The following is a 25,449-nucleotide window of genomic DNA, read 5'->3' on the forward strand; positions in this document are numbered from 1 at the left end:
GTGCAGCCTAAAATTTTGTACACGTGTAATATGACATCCCAACTCTTGTGCTTGGCCAGTGAAGGCAAGCATGCCATAAGCCTTATTCACCACCAAGCCTTCTTCACCACCCTGTCTACCTGTGTTGCTACTTTCAGGGGACTATGTACATCATACCCAAGGTGTCTCTGTTCAACAACACTCACCAGGGTCCTGCTATTCACTGTGTATGTCCTGTCCTCTTGTAACTTCCCAAAATACATCACTTTGCACTTGTCTGAGTTAAATTTCACCTGCCATCCCTTTGCCCACTTTCCCAGTTGATCTGTATCCTGTTGTAAATGTTGATAATCTTCCTCACTGTCACTATACCATCAATGTTTTTTTTGCAAGCTCACTAAACTTATCATACATATTCTCATCTTCTACCACCCTCTGTCTCCTATCACCAAGTCAATTTTGTATCCAATTAGCTAGCTCACCCTGGATCCTATGTGCTCAAATCTTCCAGACCAGCCTACGTTGTAGGACCTTGTCAAAGGCCTTGCTAAAGTCCATGTTGTCAACATCCACTTAGGCACCTCTTCAAAAAAAATACTCAACTTCATGAGAGATGAATTCCCCCACACAAAGCCATGCTGACTTTCCCTAATCAGTCCTTGCCTTTCCAAATGCAAATAAGTCCTGTCTCTCAGAATCTGTTCCAATAAATTTCCTATTGCAATGTGTGCAAATGCCAGATTTCTCTCTTTCTAAACAAGTTATCTGCTTTCAGCTTACCCCTAGCCAGATATCCCTTGGTAGACAGGAGAAATGATACAACAATACTCTGAAACCATATTTGGCATCACAATCTGAGAGGTGCAAGAAACCTATAGACCTCAGTGGTATCACATTCTTTATCAGGCACTGGTCTTCAAAGTTGAAAAGAGAGTGAAATGGAGGGAAATTGAAAGAACTTCCTGCAAGCAGCCAGCTTATGCCACTGAACATCATGGTTCAGCACACTTGCTAGGAATTTCTGCACTTTCCAAAAAAGTGATTTGTAAAATAATACAGCAAAGGAAAAAAAAGGGAAATTGGAATCCCACAAGCCACTAATATATATTTTCTTTTCCAATCTACTGACAGATTGAACTAATCATAAAACTTGGGCCTTTTTTGGGGGGTGTGAAATAGAAGCAACACAGTAGCACAGCTAACAGAGCTGCTGCTTCATAACTCCAGTAACCCAGGTTTGAATCTGACGTCCAGTGCTGTCTGTGTGGAGTTTGCATGTTCTCCCTGTTACGGTGTGGGTTTCCTGCAGGTGCTCCAGTTTCTTCCACTTTCCAAAGGTGTGCACGTTGATAGGTAAATTGGCCAACTGTAAATTGTTCTGAGTGTGTGGGGGAGTGATGGAATCGGGGGAAATCTTCCTCTAGTGTGGTGACCAGAACTGCCATGATGCCAATTCTACTCACCAACATCAAAACAGATTATATTCATATAGTGATGAGGTAATCTATCAAGTATTTGAGTAAAATCTTACTATGCTGTAACTTCTGTACATTGTAACATGCAAATCATATGTCAGCAGATCTTTTTTATGTTGATTGTACACTTCTAGTAAATGTGTTTACAGTAAAACTGATAATCTAGCATCCTATTGTTTTGAAATCTTGATAGTTCAACATCTGGGTCACTCATTTGTATGGAGAATGAACTGGTGGTCCACAGTGTAAATAGGGGTCTGGGCTGTGGGCCAGTTGTGCGACTAGAGCTGGGATTAGGGTCTGGGACAAAGTTAATATTTATAGAAAGTGGGGAAAAAACAGATTTTTGGCAGAATATTTTACTTTTGCCTTTCACTGTTCAAGAGCTGCCTTTATTAACTACTTCTAAGCTAATGTACCAGCTAATAGTGACTTTAAAATTTGGGATTTGGAACACAATTATGCTCTGTAACTCTATTTGAGCTTTCTGTGCAAAGTCGCTGTTTTTACTAAGCAAATTCAGATCATTATGACTGTGAATCTGGTATTTCATTAACTACTTACAAATTTTGTGCTTCAGGTCATTGACCACATATCTTTCTTTAAAACTGTTTTGTATGTATAATAAACAACAGTTAGAATGTGCAGATGCACTGCTAAGACTGGTGAATCTCTGGGATGTGTTTTCACATGATGAGTTTGAAGTAAATCTTGCGTATCTAATGTCTAAACAGAGCTATTGTTTCTATTATGATAAAGTGAAATGGTTTGCTTGCTGCTACCATGTGGTCTTGAAATATTGAAAATGGAAACAAAATGCATTTTAAAAATGCCAATGTATCTCTAGTAGTATCATTATAAAGTGATCAAATCAAAGTTGAAATCATCATTTGTCAGATTTGAATAACTAAAATGATAACGTGTTAATGTATTGTTATGAAGTAACTGTATAAAACAATATCTTAAACTTAATAAATATCTCTTCTGATAAGAGAAGGCAAAGCAAGGAGGGCCCACCTGATTGTGTAGTTGAGGCAGATGGAATTTTAGGCCTGATCTGAATTAATTTAATAAAAATCGCACTGGCAAATGCAGGAAATATGTGCTGAAGTAAATTGAAAACAACAATTACTTGAGATGAGAGAGGAGAGATGCCACAGGGAGTGGGTATTATTCTAAAGGCCCCAACGTGGGAATAGAGGCTGGTGGAGGAAGTGGTTGTAGGTTTGATGTTGCTAAAAGTTTGAAATTGAATACAACCCACACTCAAACTGAAAAGTTTGTTATTTAATTAAAATTGAAACCTAAATGCTGTGCAGATAGTGATGATGCAAAATTGCTATAATCCTGGACTGAAAAGTTTCTGGCACTGCACAATGGTCTTGACATAGCAAATTCAAGCTTCTAAAGCCTTTCGGTGGTTGAAGTAAAGCTATTGACATAGATAGGATTGTGCTGATTAACAACATTTGACCTAATTGTGAGATTTTATAGAATCATACACCACCAGAACAGGCCCTTTGGCCTACTATGTTCATGCCAACCATGTGATCATGTTATCTACCTCATGAGGCAAAATAGGAATCTTGTTTATGCATAATTGATGAACTAGTTTGACCAATTTTAACATAATACTGAAGTCTATAATGAAATATGGTCACCTGTCACTCTCTGCTATTTCTGTGCCATGCTCTCTCTGTTTATCTCCATCATATTCCTTCATCCACTTTTGATAACCTCCAGGCTGTCCTTTCTTTCTTTTTCTGACTTATTCTTTCTACCCCACTAGCTTTCCCCCGTTACTACCCCACCCCCAACCCTCAAACTGTTTCTCTCTAGTGAGTGCCATATCTTGATTATAGAAGTGCATTTGCAGGCAAAAATAAGGATATGTAACTACTTCTGATCTCTTTTCCTAATCATTAGTGCCTTCCCACCCCATAAGAATAAATGAAATTAGGGAGAGGTAAGTCACTTGGCCTATCAAGCCTGCTCCACCGCACTATAAATTTTGTTGATCTGATATTTGGCTTCAACATGTTCCTTACCCAATCCCCATATGTATTAATTCCCCAGTAATCTCTTTTCCTCAGCTTTGAATATATTTAATGACTTAGAATCCCTAAATAGTTGAAAATTTCCTAACCTTAACCATCTGGAAGAAACAATTCCGGTCCCTTATCCTCTGACTATCTTTCTTAGCTCTGAACTACCTCCACCGGGGATAATATCCTCAGAGGATCTATCTTGTTAAGCGTACCACCACCACCCCCCCCACCCCACCCCCAAGGATCTTTCAATAAGGTAACCACTTCTAAACTCCAGATTGTATGGGCTCAACCTGAAAGTGATGAACTTATTCTTTTCTCTGAACTAATCCTATATCCCATGAACCTTGTGCTGTAATCTTTAACTTGAAGGAGGTATGGAAATCCAAATACGGGAGATCTATGGCTTTCCTTTGTGTACCCTAATACATTTATTATATGCAACCTCTTTCATGAAGTCATGTTGGCTCTATCTAATCTTGTTAGTCTTTTGCAGTTATTTAATTATCTCTTCCTTAATAATGGATTTTGACATTATCCTAACAGCTGGTATAGGCCTACCTGGCTGATGTTTTACCAGTTTCCCAGGTAATCAAATCCTGAGGATTTGTCAGCCCTTACTCTCATTAATTCGCCTCTTTTTTTCTCTACTGAGATAAATTGCTTTAAGTTCCTTGCTCTCTTTTGGCCTGTTAGTCACTTATTTTTGCTTTTAATAAAACAGTGTGTTCCACAGTGAACACAGATACAAAATATTTTTGTGATATCTTTATTCCCCATTATTAATTTCCCTTGTCTCAGCTTCTGCAGGACTAACATTTACTTTGCTACTTCTATTTATGAATGTAGAAAGTTGCACAATACATTTTTATATTCATCCACTGTAACGCCATCCCAAGGAGTCTTTATTTCTCAGTGTATATTTGTTGAGTGTAATAAAATATTTCATTAAATATCTGTAACTGCTCATCTACCTGCATATATTTGAATCTAGTTTCTTAATCTGCCTTTTTAAACTGGCTCCACATACCGATTTGTTTGCCTTCACTTAAGTGTAAGACTCTAATTTTGAATTTAAAATCCATTTTGAGTGCGAGAAAGATGTATTATGATCACTCTTCCCCTGTGTATTATTGTGAGATTCCTGATTAATCATGTATTTTTACACAAGATCTAAAGTAGCTTATTCCTGGTTGGAACCACACACATTGTTCTAAGAAACAATCTCAAATGCATTCCAAGAAGTCATCCTTGTGTCACCCTTTGCCAGTTTGATTGCCTACATTGTTGCAATTCCCTATTATTTAATTGATAGTTGCCCAACAGTAATTACAGTTGGGGGAACCTTCAGACTGTTTAATTTTTCTGTTCCTTAATTTCTTATGACCTCCTGAACCATTTCCTTTCTGTTACCCTACTATTAATTTGTGCAACATTACTTGCAAGGAAATTGTAAATAAATTTTAAACATAATTGAAGGAGGCCTAATTTTGTAAGTAGGATTCCAAAATGTTGTAACACATGACTTAAATATTAAATAATGGTTTCTTTTATTGAAAAGCAGTTGGCAGAATGTCATGTGTCACAACTCTATGTATGGTTCAGTAAGCTGAGAATGCTCTAATAAATAATTTTGCATTATCTTATGACTACAATTATCCTAACAGATTGTTTATGTTCTGATAGTTAGAAAAAAAGTGTAATTTTATTTTGATAGTTTCTACCATTCATCTTACCCATTCTATGCTTGCCTTTTCTACATCTATGGTTTGTGGCCTTTATTTCATAGCTAAGTGAATATCATTATTCCTCCCACATAGGTTGTTGCAGGTGGAAATGAGTTCTGTTTATTGCTTTGGACTGTAGTGATTACATACAGAGCTCTGACATTCCTGTTGAAACATGTTTTTGATATTCATATAACCAAACAGTATATCTCCTGGTATTTCAGTATCAGTGGAATTACTAGAATTTTTTGTACAGATGTTATCTATCACTAGATTAAAAATGGATAAATAGTGTATGTATAATATAATTACTGCATTGAAAATTTTGGAAATAAAGCAAAACAAGCAGAAATTTGAATTAAGTAACTTTGCAGTGAGAATAAACAATCGATGAGTGCTATTTCATTTTACAATGGCTATTCCTGAAGATTGAAAACTAATAACATTGCTAATAGAGCACTCAAAAATTTCAGCAATCCATTTTGTTCTACTCTTTTATCTTTGGATTTTATCTTTGTTCTACTCTTTTATTTTAAAACTTTCTCAGATCATTTTGAAGTATTATGTTGGTTGCAGTGTTCAAAATATTATCACATATTAGGGTGAACAAATACATTTGAGATCAGAAGTTTGAAGAATTTGGACCAGATAGTTGCAAAATAATATTCTTCTCAAATTACATCTTTCCTTAACTTCTGACTGAAAATCGGTCGCACGACAATCACACTAGTAATATATTATGTTGCAAAGAACTTAGCAGAGCTTCTATAGTTTTCGTCATTGACCCAATTAATTATCATCCCTTTATGTGTAACCTTAAGTAAGTATATCTTTATGAAAACAATATTGATGATCAACTGATCATCAATTTTAAAAGTAATTATGCCATGATCCTTAAACCAGAGTTTTGAATTTGGTACCCCCCAACTGTCCTTGAAATAAATGTGGGATCTTGCAAAGTTAACTTTAGTTTCAGTCAGTCTGCAGTGATCAACCTCTTTCTGCTCTGGAATAATTACAATCTTTGGTTAATTTTACTTCATACAATAAGTTGTTGCAAATGTAACTTCACTGACCATTAACTATTTCACTTTTATCACTTCACAAAAATTATAATGGATGATTTCTGTTTCTTATGTTAAAACAAAGCCCTATCTTTTGGTTTGGCAGCAACACCTGCAGCTTAAAATCCTGAAACAAATCCATATAGTGTATTTCCTTAACATGAATAATTCACTGTTCAATGCCCCCTCTCTAGATCTGCAAAATATATTTATTCAGACAACATGTGATGGCTTGAACTTTGAGAAACCAAATACATTGCCAGTTTATTTTTAAGAGTATACTTTGCTCCTTTACTGAAGATACATTTCCAAGCTTGTTTTCCATTGCTTTCAAGATGTGTGACCTTGTGGTCAGTTTTCAAACTGGGAAAGGTCTGGAAAATCAACTTGTCCCCTCAAATGTTAGGAAGATCTGACAGGTCTATGCCTGAGAGTGTGTTATTCATTTAATTCTCAAAATGTTACACAGATGTGAAATTACACAGATTATAAAAAAGTGGCAGAACAAGCTACACTGCAATATATTCCAGAAGGCACTTTATACTTGCTGAAATATGGGTGAAAGGATATTTTTAGCTATAGCAATTCTAATTATATTGTGTTGAATCCAGTCAGCTCACTACAAAATAAACAATGGAAGTTTTATTGATGGTACAAAGGAATGAAGAATTTTTTTAGATGTAGTGGCAACAAGTTAGGAGCTAAATTAGAAGACATTAAGACTTACCATCCAGAAAGAAGACTTAACAGCAGACCTTAAGAGGCACACAAAATAAGAAATAAATGTGAGAAAGCTGGAGGACATCAATGTGGTTAATAATTCTAAAATACAAATTCAGAAGAATCTTTATAACTCGCTAACAAATAATTTCAACAGCTTGACAGGAAAGTTGATTTTATAATTCTATGAAAGTTAGACCTGGGTTGTATAAGATAATAGATTCTATTGTAGAGGATCTAGGATACTGGAAGAATGAGCTCTCATGGGTCAAATGGCTGTTTCACATCATAAATCATATGTTGTTAATTTGAAGTCTGGGTTCACTATAAAAATAGTGCAAAACTTGTTTGATCATCTGGCGAGTGTCTTGTGTTTGCTTTCCAATCCCTCCAAATGTGCACATTTTATAACTCTATCAACCTAAAGAAAGGTCATGTGTATATAGTTTTTCAGTACATGTGATGTGATTCTTTGCATTTCAGGTACGCTATTATATCTGGCCAACAGGCTGACCATGAGACCATCCAGAATCGTATCAAGGTGGGATATATTTTCAAGGTAAGGCAAGTCATGACAGATATTTTGTCCTCAATGCGGACTTGGTGTTTTTAAAGTAGAAACAATGATCTGCAAAACCAATTTCGTCTTTTGACAGTACATAAGCATGCTTGGCAGGCAGCAGACAAAACTCGTATGTTACTGCTGGACTTTCTGCTGTCCAAAGACATCATTAAGTGAGTAAACTAGGTGAGGATTGCTGAACTGCATGCCAGAAGCTATTCTTTACAACATTGCAGAGATATGATGTCAAGAACATTGCCATGGAAGATTCTAGATGTTAAGCCAGTACACCATATTTATGCCAGGAGTTATTGCAGCTGTTCTTGAAAATTATTTTTTAATCCAAAAAGATTGCATGAGGTATTAGGAAAAGCTCCAAATGCATGATGCCTTTCTGTAACCAGCCTTGCTGAAGTTGATTACCGAAGTTCATTTGAGGCATTTACTTTTAATCAATTGATGTGGTTAGTTGTGCATCAAATCATCTGGAGCAATTGCCATGCCTCCAGGGACTGTAGCTGCTCTTAAAACCCAATGAAGTTTCTTGGAGCACCAGTCCTTGCTTACTATTTCTCATTGATAGTGATGTGTTGTTATACTGCTTTGTCAATATGCAATGGCAATCTTATGACACCTCCTCCATCATACACACTTTACCTATTATATCCTGCTTGAGGTGGAGTTTATTTTGTGTATGCTTTCACTGATGTTTTTAATTCACACAATATCGATGGTATTTAATGCCCATTCCCAGGTAAGGGAAGCCTTCTTCTGAAGGACGACAGTCAGTTCTCGACTCAGCAATGAAGGAGGAATAGTGACATATATCCAAGTCAGGTGTAGGGGAACTTAGAAATGGTAATATTCCCTTGTGCAGGCTGTCTTTGCTTTTCTAACGTAAAGATCACAGAATCTAGTTTCTTCCATTCATTCTTTGAGTGGTATATGAAGCAGTTGTTGTGTGTCAATGGTGGATGAGTGGATGTTTAAGATGGTGGATGGATGCCAGTGTGTGGTTAGTGTCACGTATCTCAGCTGCATGCATCTATGTAAGTGGAGAGTATTCCATCACATTCTTTGTGTGAGTGGATGGGAGTCGATAGATGAACTGCATTTCCAGAACACTCTACTTCAAAACTGTTCCAGAACTGCACTATGTTTGAATATCTGGTCTTTGAAGATCCACAGAATTTCCTGGTGGGTGAATCAGTACAAGTGAATGCCACTGAAAGTCAAAAAGAGATGAATAGTCCCTCTTTCATGTCCTTGCTTGTGACCGGTGTGGCACAAATGGAACAAAAAAGGCTAAACCTTGAGATAATGTTTGTTGTAAATTAAAATGGAGATCACCTTGGTAAGGGCTTAGCAGTTTCATAACTGGAGCAAATCAGAGGACACCAAACCAATCCCACGGAATTTTTAACCATCAGTTGGCCTGAAATTCGATCTAAAATCAACAAGATCTAAATTGGTTATAGGTAACTACTTACCTAACGGGGAAATAGTGATGTAATCTGAGGAATCTGAAAAATGATAATATTTATATTATTAAAGGTAACTTTTTACCTAGCTCATCGAGGACCTCTAGTGACAAAACTTTAAAGCAAAATTTACAAAATTACTTGGTGTTATTTGGATCATGGAATTATAAAACACTACAGCACAGAAAGAGGCCATCTAGCATATTGAAAGAGCTGTCCAATTATATTTTTATTTCCTGTTCCTTTTCCCCCTTTCCCTGTTGAAAGCTGTTATTGAATCTGTTTCCACAAACTTTTTAGGCATTGAATTCCGATCATAACGATTTACTGTGTGTAAAAGTATTCTTCATATTCAGATTCTTCTGCCAATTATCATAATAATTTCTCCTTAACTATTCAGTCATGCCCATTCATGATTTTGAACATATTAATCAAATCTCCCCATAGCCTCTGTGCTAAAGGGAAGAGCTGTATTTTATTTAGCTCCATTTAGCAGATGTGCAGATTTATTAATTTGTCACTGACTTTGATGTGGGAATAACACTGTTAAACATTGGAATATATTGTTTGCTCTTATCAGTTCAGGAATTGTACAAAACAGGTCTTAATATGGTACCTGAAACTCTTAAGTACTTACTTAGTATTGAAGTAAACTTTAATGGACACATTTAATACTTTCAATACCTGTAAGGTTTTTCAGTGTAAAAAAAACAATTATTTAAACTTTGTAAGTAAAATGCGATGCAGTACTAATGATATTTCCTTCTCTAGTCCAGTGTATAAAATCAACCTGTTTTCATCGCAATTTAATACCATAGTGTTCTCAATAGACATTTGAAAAAAAATTAATGGCAACTTTTTCTGTGAAGAAAATAAATTGCCTTTTTCATCTGGCACAAGGCAAGTTACAAATATATTAACAAAGTAAATCCCAGCAGAGTAGAACGTTCCAGAGGCTCATCGTTACATAAACAAGAAAAAACAGGCATGATGATAGAGGTTTTCAATCTGAAATTTGAAGACTAGCAGAAGATTATTAAGTAGGCATTAGATTAAAAAAACATTTTTAAAATGGTCAAGCTATCATATGATATTTAAAGTCTAAGTAAAAATATGTATTTCAAAATATAAAGACAAATTCAAGTTCCTTGCATCAGTAATTAAGAACACATAAAAAGTGTAGATCTTTAAAATGTGCTTATCATGAAAATTGTAAATGTGTTCAAAATGATAAATAATAATTCAGATGTGGTCAGTGAAATTGTATGGGATTTTGGTGATATAATCTAGTTCTGCAGTTCTGTATTCACTATCAATTTATGCAATATGACTAAATAATTGTACTTTATTTGGTCAACATATTTGGATGTGGTAATGTTGTGGTTATGCTACTGAGCTAGTACTCCAGACACCTAATAATCCTGACAGCATGAGTTCAGTCATGAGAATTTGAATTCATTTTATTTCTAGTGTCAATTGTGGCTCAGTTCATAGCATCATTACCTCTTAAAGCTACACTCCAGATACCTGAGTATAATAATCTAGGTGGGTATTTAGGAGACTTGGAAGGGTTCACCATAATTAGTGCCCTCTTTCAGATGAGGTCCATCGTTTTTTTACATTCATTCAAGGGATGTGTGCTTCGCAGGCTGAGCCAGCATTTAATTGTCCATCCCAAATTGCTGTTGAGAAGGCGGTGGGGAACTGCCTTCCTGAACCACTGTGGTCCTTGAGATGTGGCCAGGCCCACATTGCTGTTAGGGAGAGAGTTCCAGGATTTTGCAGCGATATATTTCCAAGTCTAGATGATGTGTAGCTTGGAGGGTAACTTCCAGTTTGTGGTGTTCACCTGCTTTTGTTGCCCTTGTCATGCTAGCTCATAGAGGTCATGGGCTTAGAAGATGCTGACTAAGGAGTCTTGGTATGTTGCTGCAGTGCATCCTGTAGATGGTACAAACTTCTACTACTGTGTGTCAGTGGTGAAGTGAGTGAATGGTTGTGGATGGGGTGCCTATCAAATGGGTTGCTATGTCCTGTATGGTGTTGAGCTTCTTGAATTTTGTTGAAGATGCACTCTAGGCAAGTGGAGTGTATTACATCACACTCCTGAGCTGAGCCTTGTAGATGGTAAACAGGCTTTGGGAGTTAGGATGCGAGTTACTCACTGCAGGATTCCTAGTTTCTGATCTGCTCTTGTAGCCACATTGTGTATATGGCTTCTCCAATTCAGTTTCTGGTCAATGGTAACCCCCAGGATATTGTTAGTGGGGGATTCAGTGATGGAAATGCCATTAAATGTCAGGGGGTGACAGCTAGATTTTCTCTTGTTGGATATTGTCATTGCCTGACCCTTGTGTGGCATGAATGTTGCTTGGCACCTATCAGCCCAGGCCTGGATATTGTATTAGACATTTGGTTGTGGGAAGTAATTGGTAATTAGTTTATTATTGTCATATGTACCAAGATACAGTGAAAAACTTTGTTTTGCATGCCATCCATACAGATCATTCCAAACATAAGTACGTCAAGTTAGTACAAAGGGAGCAACATTAATGGAATGCAGAATATAGTGTGACAATACAGTTATAGAGAAAATGTAGTGCAGGTAGATATGTAAGTAAGGTGCAAGGGCCATGACAAGGCAGGTTGAGAGATCAAGTGTTCATCTTTATCATAGAAGAGGTCCATTCAAGTGTCTTATAACAGTGGAATAGAATCTGTCCTTGAGCCTGATGGTGCGTGTTTTCAAGCTTTTGTATCATCTGCCAAATGGAAGTGGGAGAGAAGAGAGAATGACTGGGGTGGGAGGGGTCTTTGATTATGTTGGCTGCTTTTCCAAGGCAGCAGGAAGTGTAGACAGAGTCAATGGAAGGGTGACTAGTTTTTGTGATAGACTGGGCTGTATACACAACTCTCTGTAATTTCTTGCGGTCTTGGGCAGAGCAGTTGCCATAACAAGCTGTGATGCATCCGGATAAGATATTTCCATGGTGCATCTATAAAAATTGGTGAGGGTCATTCGGCACAAGTCAAATTTCATTAGCCTTCAGAGAAAGTAGAGGCACTGGTGGGCTTTCTTGGCCATAGCGTCTACCTGGTTGGATCAACCTCTTGGTGAAATTTATGCCTAGGATCTTGAAGCTCTCTAGGAACTTAAATGCTCATATAAAAGTAGAAAATACAGGAATTTGAAGTCAAAGAGGATCCATGGAAACAGACACAAAGAAGTTAATATTTCATCTTAATCCCTTTGGAAGTGTACGTGGGGGCCGTGCATGCAAGCACACACCTGTGCATGTGTGTGTGAGATAAAAACCTTGTTCCTGTCTGTCAGTAAAATGGAGTGTTAGACTAGTGAGCTGTACATGTGTTTTGTGAAATACCCAGGCTACTGGCTGCTTACGGTGTTGGGCATCGCTGTCACTCAGACCTGGAGACTCAAAGACTCAACGAAGAATGAACACGAGATGAATCAGCACCAGAAGCCACAGACTCCTATACAACTGATCCCAGAGTCCCACTGATCCCACAGGCTCCCGTACAACTGATCCCAGAGTCCCACTGATCCCACAGGCCCCTGTACAACTGATCCCTGGGTCTCCAAGAAGATGATCTTGGGCAGAGATTGCGTGTGGCCAGGGACATGATTTGTCTCAGAACAGATAACATCGCTGTGGTGGAAGCTGAAATCTACACTCATGTAGATTTCAACTTCCACCACAGGGATGAAGTTGAAAAAGGTTAGAAATTAACAGGCTTAAAGCAGCAAAGGAAGGAGAAGGGAAGAAAAGACAATTGCAAAGGTCAGTGACAGGGTGAAGGACAGAACAGATTAATGGGTGGAAAATTGATGATAATGCAAAGCAAAAATGGGTGGCAATGGAACAAACTTAATTAATACCTGAAATTACAAAAGGAATATTTTGTGCTTGATGGATATCTAAAATGAAAACAGAGAGTAGTCTCTGCAGATTATAAAAGACCTCGAACTCTATTTCAACAGACAGCAGAGGATTCTTCCTTGTGTTCTGAACCACCTTTATCCCTCACCCATCATCATTATCTGGTCATTTCAATATGTAGGAGCTGCAGTGTGAAAATGATCTCTGACCTCCTATCTACCTTACAGCTGTACAGCATGTACCTAATTGGCTGTAAAGTACTTGATGTATCCTAAAGATTTGGAAAGACACTATATAATGTAAGGCTTTTTATCTTTGAGAAATGTATTTATTTTGACATAAATATACTCATAAAATAATGGTGATTAAGAGATTCACAAGGAGGAACCCATTACTATTGTAACATACCATTTGATTAGAAATACAGTATATAGCTGTGGTTAATATTTTTAAAGGGTCACCAGCAACTGCTGTGAAACTGTGAATATTTTGCCATAATTTATATATAATTTAGTTTCAATTATCACTTACTCTAAAGAGTAGAGAACATTGGACAGAGGGGATCTTTCTTTTCTGGATACATATTGCCTGCTCTACTGTTCTGTATAGTATTATAATGAGTGAGTGTGTTGGTGAGTTCATTGCTTACTGTATATATATTGCCCCTCATTTTTCAAAATAGCAGTACTCCAGGTGGGGTCTCACCAATGTCTTGTACAGCTGTAACATTATGTCCCAACTCTTGTATTCAATGTCTCAACCAATGAAGGCAAGCATGCCATATGCTATCTTCACCCACCCTGTCTAACTGTGTTGCTTCTTTTAGGAAGCTGTGTACTTTTACCCCTGGGTCTCTGTGTTCTACAGCACTCCCCACAACCCTGCCATTCACTGTGTATGCCCTGCACTGGTTTAACTTTCCAAAATGCATCACTTTGCATTTGTTTGAGTTCAATTCCATCTGTCGTTCCTTTGCTCACTTTCGTGGTTGATCTAAATCCTGTTTTAATCTTAAATGGCCTTCTTCATTATCCACTACACTACACCATCAATTTTGGTGTCATCTGCAAACTTACTAATCATGCCACCTACATTCTCATCCAAATCGTTAATGCATATGACAAACATAGGGGACCCAGCACTGATCCCTGCAGCACATCACTGGTCACAGGCCTCCAGTCTGAAAACCAACCCTCTATTACCACTGTCTGGCTCCTTCAACAAGCCAATTTTGTATCCAATGTCTAGCTCATCCTGAATCCCATGTGATCTAACCTTCCAGACCAGCCTAACATTCCAAACCTCAAAGATCTTGCTAAAGTCCATGTGGACAACATCTACCACCCTGCCCTCATCAATCCTCTTGATCACCTTTCTTGGTCAGATTTCTGAACGGTCTATGAACACTATCTCTTTATTACTCTTTAGCGTTATTTATCTATTTTTGAAATTTATAGTCACTTTCTGTCTTTGCACTGTACTGTTGCCACAGAACAACAAATTTCACACCATCTAAGTTGGTGATAATAACTCTGATTCTTCCAAAAACTAATCACAGTTCATGAGGCATGATTTCTCACACACAAACCATACTAACTATTCCTAATCAGTCCTTGCCTTTCCAAATGCAGTTACATCCTGTCTCTCAGAATCCCATCTGGTGACTTTTCCACAATAGGCTCACTGGCCTGTAGTTCCCTGGCTTGTCCTTGCAGCCCTTAAAAAAAAAAGGTCACATCATTAGCCACCATCCAGTCTTCTGGTACCTTACCTGTGGCTAAGAAAGATACAAAAATCTCTGCCAGGGCCTCAACAATTTCTTCCCTTGCTTCCTGTAAATCCTGGGATACACTTGCTTAGGCCTCAAGGACTTATCCACCTTTATGCACTTCAAGACCACCAACACCTCTGTTGTAGTGTCGTTATGTTTTAGAACATCTCTCTTTTCCCTGAACTCACTGGCTTCTATGACCTTCTCCACAGTAAATACAGTCGAAAAGTATCTATTTAAGACCTCGCCCATCTCTCGTGCCTCCACATACTAATCCTTAATGGGACCTATCCTCTCCCTCGTTACCCTTTTGCTCTTAAAATACATAGAATCTTTTAGGAGACACAAGAGATTCTGCAGATGCTGGAATCTGAAGTAACACATGCAAAATGCTGGAGAAACTCAGCAGGTCGGGCAGCATCTATGGAAGGAAATAAACAGTTGACGTTTTGAGTCAAAGTTCCTGCTTAATACCATTCAAAATTAGCCTTGCCCCAATTTAGGAAGTCCATGGTGAAGATGAGACTGTGGGGACCAGGGAACTGAAAGTTGTTAATAGGGTAGAGAGCATGCAAAATTTCCTGGATGTAGGTGGGAAGGGATTGGTCAAAGGAGTACCAGGTGGAGTCAAGGGATGAGGAGATGTTTATTAGGGCAAGAGCAGGCAGAAACAATGGGCCTACCAGGACAGTCTTGTTTGTAAATCTTGGATAAGAGATAGAAACGGACATTTCAGGGTTGGGGAACTACTAGGTTGGAGGCTGTGAAGGGGAAATATCCTGATGTGATGAGCTCTGTGATGGTACAGGAAACAGTGGCCTGATGATATTTGGCAACGTCATAGTCGAGGGGTAGGGATGAGAAGGTGTCCGAGGACTGCTGCCTAGCCTGTTCAAGGTAGAGTGCAGTCCACCAGACTACAACGGCACTGCCTTTGCAGGTTTGAGGGTGAGATTGGGATTGCTGCGGAGTGAGTGAAGAGCTGCGCATTGAAGCCTGATGTTCATTGGTGGGAGTCATGGTCAAGGGATAGGTATGAGGAGGTGCCCAAAAGGTGCCACCATTTTATTTTTTAAACATCGACAATTCCTTTCCACCCACGGGTGCTGCTCAACCTGCTGAACTCCTCCAGCTGATTGTTTGTTGCTCCAGATTCTAGCATCTGCAGTCTCTTGCCTCTCCCTTTTACTTTCCAAAATATTTTTGTAACCTGTGATACACCAAAAAAAAGACATAACAAAGAAGAGTCTAACATTTGTGTTTAGCTGATTGCTCTGTCATCTCAACCACTTTGATTCTAAGTTGGCACAATTCTTGAGAGTTTACTTTTCTTGGACAGTCAAAACATCTAATACTCTCAGAAATTGTAAGATTTGTTTAACGTGGTTGATAAGATCAACTGCTGGAATGTTCAAGGATATCTTCAACCTCTCGCTGCTGCAGTTGGAGGTGCCCACCTGCTTCAAAAGGGTGTCAATCATACTAGTGCCCAAGAAGATCAGGAAGAACTGCCTTAACGACTATCGCCTGGTATCACTCACATCTACTGTGATGAGGTGCTTTGAGAGATTTGGTTATAGCTAGAATTAACTCCTGCCTGAACAAGGACCTGGACCCACTGCAATTTGCCTACTGCCACAACAGGTCTACAATGGACGCAATCTCACTGGCTCTCCACTCAGCTTTGCAGCACCTAGACGACAACAAAACATACATCAGGCTGCTGTTTATCAATTACAGCTTGGCATTGAACAGCATCATCCCCTCAGTACTAATCAACAAGCTTTAAAACCTGGGTCTCTGTACCTCCCTCTGCAACTAGATCCTTGTCTTCCTTATCAGGAGACCACAGTCAGTGTGGATCGATAGTAACATCTCCTCCTCACTGACAATCAACACAGGCGCACCTCAAGGATACGTGCTTAGCCCACTGCTCTACTCTCTCTACACTCATGACTGTGTGCTAGGCACAGCTCAAATGCTACCCATAAATTTGCCGATGACACCAGTGTTGTTGGCAGAATCTTAGATGCGATGAGGAGGTGTACAGGAGTGAGATAGATCAGCTGGTTGAGTGGTGCTGCAACAACAACCTCGCACTCAATGTCAGCACGACCAAGGAATTGATTGTGAACTTCAGTAAAGGGGAAGCTGGGAGAGAATACACCAGTCTTCACTGAGGGGTCAGTGGTGGAAAGGATGACCAGCTTCAAGTTTCTGGGCATCAACATCTCAGAGGAACTATCCTGGGTCCAACACATTGGTGCAATCGTGAAGAAGGCATGCCAGCGGCTCTACTTCATTAGGAGTTTGAGGAGATTTGGTATGTCACCAATGACTCTTGCAAATTTCTACAGGTATACGGTGGAGAGCATTGTGACTGGTTGCATCACCTCCTGGTATGGAGGCTCCGATGCGCAGGATCGAAAGAAGCTGCAGAGGGTTGTAGACTCAGTCAGCTCCATCACAGGCACAACCCTCCCCACCATTGAGGACATCTTCAAGAGGTGGTGCCTCAAGAAGGCAGTATCCATCATTAAGGACCCTCACTAGCCGGGACATGCCCTCTTCATGTTACTACCATCAAGGAGGAAGTACAGGAGCCTGAAGACCCACACTCAACGTTTCAGGATCAGCTTCTTCCCCTTCCGCCATCTGATTTCTGAACAGTCCATGAACACTAACTCATTATTCCTCTTTTGCACTATCTATTTATTTTTATAACTTGTAGTCATGTTATGCCTTTATGTCTTGCACTGTCCTGCAGCCACAAAACAACAAATTTCACAATGTAGTGTCAGTGATAATAAACCTGATTCTGATTGCTACTTGCCATAGTAACTCATTTACAAAGCAAAATTATAATAGTATGAAAGACATCATTATTTTAATTGTATGCAATAAAATGAATTGCTCCAATTTAAAGACAATTTCTTCTCCTATAGGATCTCTATACTGTAGAAGGTCATTGACTGTAACTTTCATTCACTGGCATGGCAACAGTTAAGAAGCAGCCAAATGAATTATTTCAAAGTTAGAAAGACAGATTTAGCTGCAGCCATTCCTGTAAGTATTTGGACAAGTTTAATGTAAAAGCAGAGTAGACTAGATCTGTTGTCTCTCCGTCCTTACTATCAGACTGAATAGCCCAGCAGTGTCCAATTTCCCACAGCCTTGATTACGTTAATGGTGATAAAGTAACAGCAGCATCTTCTCTATTTTTTGGAACTCCAAACTGTCAGCCTATCAGGGCTGATCCCCACAAGACATTTAAGGCAAAGAAGAATGCTAGCAGTAAGTGCTAGTGGGGAAATTGCGAATCTGCTATGCCTCGTTTTCCAGCCATTAATTTGATCACACCAAAACACAGACACTGTATCTCACCTTGTGAAGATGCCAATGGCACTAATTGCTTTGATGCAAATAAGATTGGGCCTAGATCTTCATTCAGATGTTACGCATTTTTATATGCCACATCAGGAAATGCCAAACTGTAACTCATGGGTCAAATTCAGTTAAGGGCACTTCTTCTGCATTGCCTGCTGAAGGCCTGCATCAGGTCCAGAGTTAGTGCCATGGAATAGGATGCAGTTTTTGCCATTATTTATTTCACATTATTTAACTTCCTCTTCCTGCTTTTTCTATCTCCTTTCTGAATCCCCAGTTCCCAACCCCTGCTAAGTTTGTTTAAACCTTCTACAATAGTATTAATAGCCCCCAAATCCTCCTCTCTCTTTCCCCGTCTGCTGTCGTTCCCCACTCCGCTTTTCCCCCATCCACCTTCCTTACCCCCCTCCCATCTGCCTTCCCTCCCTCCCTCCACCCTCAATGTATCTGAGTTTACTAGTGTACAGTCCAACATAAGTGTATTTAGTATAGATATTAGCACTGCACATGTACTCGTACCATTTCCATGCAAATATCATAACTATGGACATCCAATGTTGGACTCTGGGAACATAATGCTTCTACATTCGGAACGCTTACAGTGGCTGCAACATAGATATCTGGTGAAGGCTTGTAATCAGTTGCTTACTCACTTATATGAAAATGCACAGCTGATCTCATCCTTCATTGAAAACTCTTAATTCCTACAAATCTGTTCAGTAGCAGTAACCAGTCATGAATTATTATCTTCCACATAGGCTCATCTTTCTAACAAGTGACATGTGGTCCCTTAAAAGATATTAGAATATTTGCAAAAAGAAGCATGCTGAGGTAGAGATGCAAGTGTTCTCATTGTAGTTATAAGGCATGTGTGGTGCTGAGATTTAATATTTGTAGGTGAGCATTGAAGGATTTCTGCATAAAAGCAGTGAAGTGACCACTGAGCCACAACTCGCTGCTGTAGAGGATTCTTCTGCCAAACAAGGGGAAAGGCAGTGCTGTCTGCTGCAGAAGAAGGACACCCCATTATCCCAGTGCACCTATCCCTGTTGAGTCCCTCAGATATTACCATTATGAGGGAACAGACTACATGAGAAGGTTTCAGAAGAGAGACATCTGGCACTATTGGGCTGCCGTCAGACAGAATGGAAGGGGAACTATTTTCTTAGATTCGAGGAGGTTGAGACCAGGCAGTTACATTGACACAGATGAGCCCTGTAGCAAGGAAGCATGTAAAAGAAGACTCTTGGGTAGGTTCTCTAAAATGATTGAAGAAGTGTTGGCCTGTCATCCTGAGTCTGTACGTTGAGGAGGCACCATAAGAGCTGGTTCTGGTCAGAAGAACTTCAGTTCCACTTTGGAAGTGATTTGTTCTTGCTGGCCAAACAATGGCAATGTTGATAAAACACACTGGCTGAAGGAGCGGGTTCCTAACCCTGTTGATGCACTGTCTCTGTCCTCCAGACCTCTGCTAATCTTGATTACCAGGAACAGCATAAAGCTGTTATGCAGGATATTACTTTGAAAGACAAGACAGCTGTGTTCTGTGGTGTATTTGCCAGCCTCGACAGGTTGTGACAACAGTAGTGCAATCAGTATGACACCATGTATGGATACTGCCTAGTACCATGAGGGTTATTCAACAATGCAGGACCTGTCCTCTCTCAGACTGTCAAGATCCCGCTAACTTTCATTAGTATGCCCAAGACTCCTTCCCCAGAATGCAGGCATACCAATTGTTACCTTAAGGTCCGAAGCCAGCCCATTAAGGGCATGAGCTCATTGTGAGCATCCTGAGAGGACATCTTTGTTTCAGGGTCAAGGAGTAAGCCAGCCTTCCAGCAGCTAGGCAACAGCACAAAGCAAATGGCATAGTGTTAGGGTTTCTAAGCCAATGTGAAAAATCACAAAAACTAGGAGGCACTAGTGGTGAATAGATTATGATTCATTATTTTACTAAGTTTCATTTCCAAGCAGATATTTTATTGCATTGTTTTTGCTCCACTTGTGCAATTCATGGTGAGTGAAACTGTTTAATTTAACCCATTGCCCATACCATTTAGTCAAATCAAGTCAAGTCAAGTTTATTGAAATGTGTGCAAGTACAGTGAGGTACAGGTATAATGAAAAACTTGCAGCAGCATCACAGGCACATAGGTTCAGACAACACACAGAACATAAATTATACATAGAAGGCAATAAAGAGAAAAAAAATGTGTAAAACAAGGCATTAATGCAAAAAAAAAACACAATCAGAGACAAGTCCATAGTAGTGCAAGAGGTGGTTCGTAGTGTTCCCTTGCTGAGGTGGGATTACGATTGTGCAGTAGGTTCAAGAACCTGACAGTTGTAGGAAAGTAGCTGTTCCTGAACCTGGTAGTGGTGGTGTGGGACTTCAGGCTTCTGTACCTCCTGCCTGACAGTAGCAGTAAGAAGTGGGCATGACCCGGATGATGGGGATCCTTGATGATAGATACCACCTTCTTGAGGGAGCGCCTCCTGTATATGCTGGTGGGGAAAGCTGTACCCATGGTGGACTGGGCTGTGTCCACTACTATCTGCAGTCTCTTGTGTTTCTTTGCGTTGGAATTTGCTGTACCAGGCCATGATGCAACCAGTCAGGATGCTTTCAATGGTGCATCTGTAGAAGTTTGTTAGAGTATTTGGTGTTAAGAGTATTTGGTGACATGCTTAAGCTTCTCCTTAAGCTTCTAAGAAAGTAGAGGTGTTTGCGTGCCACCTTCGTGATTGCTTCAATGTTCTGGGCCCAAGACAGATCATCTGAGATGTTAACGTCCAGGAATTAGAAGCTGCTAACTCTCCACCTCTGACCCACCAATGAGAACTTACACGTGGTCTCTTGATTTCCCCTTTCTGTAGTCAACAATTAGCTCTTTGTTTTTGTTGACATTGAGCATGAGGTTGCTATTGTGTCACCACTCAACCAGATGTCCTATCTCACTCCTGTACACTGACTCATCACCACCTGTGATTCAGCCAACAACAGTGGTGTCGTCGGGGAATTTGTAGATGGTATTGGAGCTGTGCTTACCCACAGTCATGGGTGTAAAGACAGGAGAGCAAGGGGCTAAGCATGTATCCTTGAGATGCATTTGTGTTGGTGATTTGTGAGGAGACTATGTTGTTGCTGATCCATACTGAGTGGGGTCTGCCGATGAGGAAGTTAAGGATTCAATTGCAAAAGGAGATACAGAGGCTCAGGTCTTGGATCTTGGTGATAAGTTTGGAGGGAATGATTGTGCTGAATGTTGTAGTCTATAGAAAGCATCCTATCCAGATGCATCACAGCTTGGTATGGCAACTGCTGCACCCAAGACCACAAGAAATATCAGAGTTGTGGACGTAGCTCAGTCCTTCACGAAAACCATCCTCCCTTCCATTACCTGATATATGCATTACTGTTGTCCACGTGGTCCAGAACAGAATGGAGAGCCAGTCTGCTTTTGACCTGTTTTGGCAATAGGGAAATTGAAGGGGATCCAGGTTATGGAAATGAAGCAGGAGTTGATTCACGCCATAAAAACTTTTTGAAGCACTTCATTACAGTGGATGTAAGTGCTACCAGACGGTAGTCATTGAGGTGGGTCACCATGCTCTTCTTGGGCACCAGTACGATAGATGCCATTTTGAAGCAGGTGGGAACCTCAGACCACAGAAGCAAGAAGTTGAAGATTCCTTAGATACACCAGCCTGTTGGTCTGCGCAGGTCTTCAGCACTCAGCCGGGCATGCCATCTGGGCCAGATGCTTTGCATGGATTCACCCTCTTTAAGGATGCTTTGACATTAGTCTTGGAGACTGAGATCACTAAGTCATCCAGAGCTGCGGGGCTCATGTAGGAGTGTCATCATTCTCCCTTTCAAAGTGTGCATAAAAGGCTTTGAGCTCATCTGGAAGTGATGTTTCATTACCACGTATGCTACCTGCTTTTGTCTTTTAGGAAGTTATAGCATACAAGTCCTTCTCGTTCCCAAACTCTTTAGTTCTTCTTAAACTGCAAAGCACAAAATGAATACATGTACACACATTGCAACTTGCATCATGTTGTCATGTGCTGTAAGTATATAAAGTCCCTTTCTTGTGTGATTCTTTACTATTTCTCAATTATGCTTGATTTGGTTATTCAAAGGAAAGGACAGTGAGCCTAGCTGTACAAGGGCAGTCCAGGATGCCACACCATGAAACAGCATGTAGTTCACCAGGCTTCTTCTTAGAGTCAAGCAATAGAGAGCTAGCTACCCATTGCAGTCTGCTATTTTCAGGATCCCTTGCAGAGTGATGATTTAGTGTCAGATCTAATAGTGGATTAATGCAGATGGTCCCAAGACTTATAATGATAACTTACTATAGAAGCAGGGTTTCATTGGCAAGCCAACAGTGGACGGAGTGACACTTGACATCTGTTCCCAAAAGCAAAGGCGGTGGCCAGTGACTTGAGATAAAGTGTGAGGGTGATCTCAATCGTGTGAATTCACTGCAAGATGCCAGACAGCAGAAGAGTGGGCTTCCGTGACTGAATGGCTTGCAATTTGAGAAATTCTTGTTGTTCAGAAGTCATTGTTTTGTGAAGAATCACAGAATGGTACAGAGCTACAAGTTCGCAGATGACACTAATGTTGTGGGCTGGATCTCAAACAATGACGTGACGGAGTACATGAAGGAGATAGAGAGTCAAGTGGCATTGTGTCGATGATAGCCTTTCAATGACAGTAAAACAAAAGAGCTGGTCATTGACTTCAGGAAGCGAGGCAGAGTACATGCCCCTGTGTGTATCAATGGTGCTGAGGTGTAGATGGTTGAGAGCTCAAGTTCGTAGGTGTAAATATCACTAATAGCTTGTCCTGGTCCAACCACATAGACACTATGGCCAAGAAATCCCACCAGCACCTCTACTTTGAAGGCTAAGGAAATTCAGCATGTCCCTGTTGACCCTCACCAATTTTTATAGATGCACTATAGAAAGCATCCTATCCAGATGCATCACAGCTTGGTATGGCAACTGCTCTGCCCAAGACTGCAAGAAATATCATAGAGTTGTGGACATAGCTCAGTCCTTTATGAAAACCATCCTCCTTTCCATTGACTCTGTCTACACTTTCCTCTGCCTCAGAAAAGCAGCCGACACAATCAAAGACCTCTCCCACCCCAGTCACTCTCTCTTCTCCCCCTTTCCATCAGGCAGAAGATACAAAGCATGCACCACCAAGCTCAAGGACAGGTTCTATCTGCTGTTATAAGACTCTTGATCTCTTAATCTTTCTCGCTGTGGCCTTTGCACCTTATTTGTCTACCTAGTGTTACAGTAACTAACTGTAACAGTATATTCTGCATTGTTTTTGTTTTTCCCTTTGTACTGCCTGGATGTACTTTTGCTTTGGAATGATCTGTATGGATGGATTGCAAACAAAGTTTGTTCACTCTATCTCAGTACGTGTGACAATAATAAACCAATTGCCAAGATAGATATCTCTGCTTGAAGCACATAGTTGCAGATAAGCGTTGTGGAAGTACGAGGATCCAAGTGTATAACTGCCAACTTGGGTCTTTAGTTGCCTAGATTGGTAGTCAAATAGGGTGTATTGTTACATTGTTAGAAATTTGGTTACAGTGAAAACTTGAGGTCACTTACTGATTGTATACCTTGATTATGTGGAACGATGACCATTTGCACTTGATGCTAAGTATTCCATTGAACGAAGTAAGTGCCATTCTGACCTTATTGCATAGACTTGCTACTTTGCATTGTTCTGATCCAAATATCAAGTGTTCTAAGGTGGGCCATTTGATGACCTAAATGGAAGAAGGTACCTGCCATAATGATATTCAACCTGTGGTGAGATTAATTCAAGATGCAGCAGTGTTGAGTGTGAAAAGTGAAGGTAGGGCATGGATAATAAGAAGTAACATTCAAATCTGTATATGGATTCACTATTATAATGTAGGCTTATTATAGAAGAAGACTGCTGATATTAGCAACCCCTTATAGCAGAGAGCAACAGCTGATTTGGCAGTTTCAGCCTATTGATTATGGGACAAGTGTTCTCTTCAGGGAAGCTTTGCATGAAACTCTTGATGTTCAGGTTCTGAACTAAGTGACTTCTCGTCCTCGCCTCTTTTCTTCCAGCTCAAGTTTGTCCTGGTGTAGTCATTCATCCTGCTGTTCCTGCCATCTCTTGTAATAATTGTTTTAATTTAGTTCTGCTTCCCTTTGTGGTTACTTTTTATCTCTAACTTGCCCTTCCCTTTCTCTTGGCTTCTCTTTCAATCTTTTCTATTTTCTTCCTTCCCTCCTTCCACTTCTGCATTGAAATTTGTGGTCTTAGTCAAAAATAGTGCCTGTTTATAGGATTCATTCGTGGATTAAGAGGTCAGTGAAATACTGGAATTCAGATGGAATCTGGGCCATTTACAAGGAAAATGAGCCATCCTACTGTTTCAGCACAGGTCTCTTTTTTAGAATCAGTACAGTTTATATATATTCCAAATTCCTATTTTGTTACTAATATGTATGCACGGAGCAAGAACGACAATGGTGTAGTAGAATAAACGTCTTTACAGATTCATATTAATCAAAATACAGAAACTGAACAACTTACAATTGTAGATCCACGAGAAGGTCTGCGCAGCCCTAAAAGCACTCGAGTCCCCGAAGTCCCATGCCAAAAGTGAAGTTGCACGCATCAGAGGACGTCGTCACTCTGCTGAGCGATTGGCCAGCCAGTGCACGCATGTGTATTGCCACATGAACGCCATCAATCCGCTGGACGATCGACCGGCTAGCATGTGCATGCATATTTGCCGCGTTCTCCATACGGCTCGTCCGTACAGTTCATCCCTCCCCCCTATAGGAGGAAACTGCAGGGGAAGAAAATAGGTTAGTTGAAGATTAGGAAACGTTGAGAAGATTTTTCCACCGCTATTCTGCCTGGTATAGGTCAACTGGCCGACGCACCCTCGTGAACCGCCACAGGAGGGCAGCTTCTCTCTCAGTGTCTTCCTGATTAGCTGCTGTGGAGGTCCTCCCCTCTTGAAGCATCTGTTGGTTCATCTACTTGAATGGTAGCTTCATCGGCAGGGGATGCTTCTGGCTTTGCCGGTTCTTCTGTCGGTTTGCTGGCGTACATGATCCAAATGTCGCCTGACAATTTGGCAGTTCAAGTTCTGCAACTTGACTATTAGTATGTCGGACGACGGCCAGTTGCCAGTTTTCTTCATGTATAAGTCGAGTGTAGACCTTGTCATCAGCACCCAAACATTCACGCCCAAACATTGGGTATCGTAGATTTTTTTCATAGCCTCTTGTTTGCTAAGAA

At 40.1% G+C, this 25,449-nt stretch overlaps 1 protein-coding gene across 1 annotated transcript in view; it reads left to right on the top strand.

Moving 5' to 3' along the window:
• Positions 1 to 25,449, top strand: part of LOC127573747 (regulator of microtubule dynamics protein 3-like) — a 232,083-nt gene that overhangs the window by 156,623 nt on the left and 50,011 nt on the right. The window contains exon 7 of the mRNA XM_052026311.1: positions 7,497 to 7,572. Coding sequence (XP_051882271.1) covers positions 7,497 to 7,572 — 76 coding nt within the window. The remainder of the gene's footprint in view (positions 1 to 7,496; positions 7,573 to 25,449) is intronic.

This window comes from Pristis pectinata, chromosome 1 (assembly GCF_009764475.1).
Source record: "Pristis pectinata isolate sPriPec2 chromosome 1, sPriPec2.1.pri, whole genome shotgun sequence".
NCBI lineage: Eukaryota > Metazoa > Chordata > Chondrichthyes > Rhinopristiformes > Pristidae > Pristis > Pristis pectinata.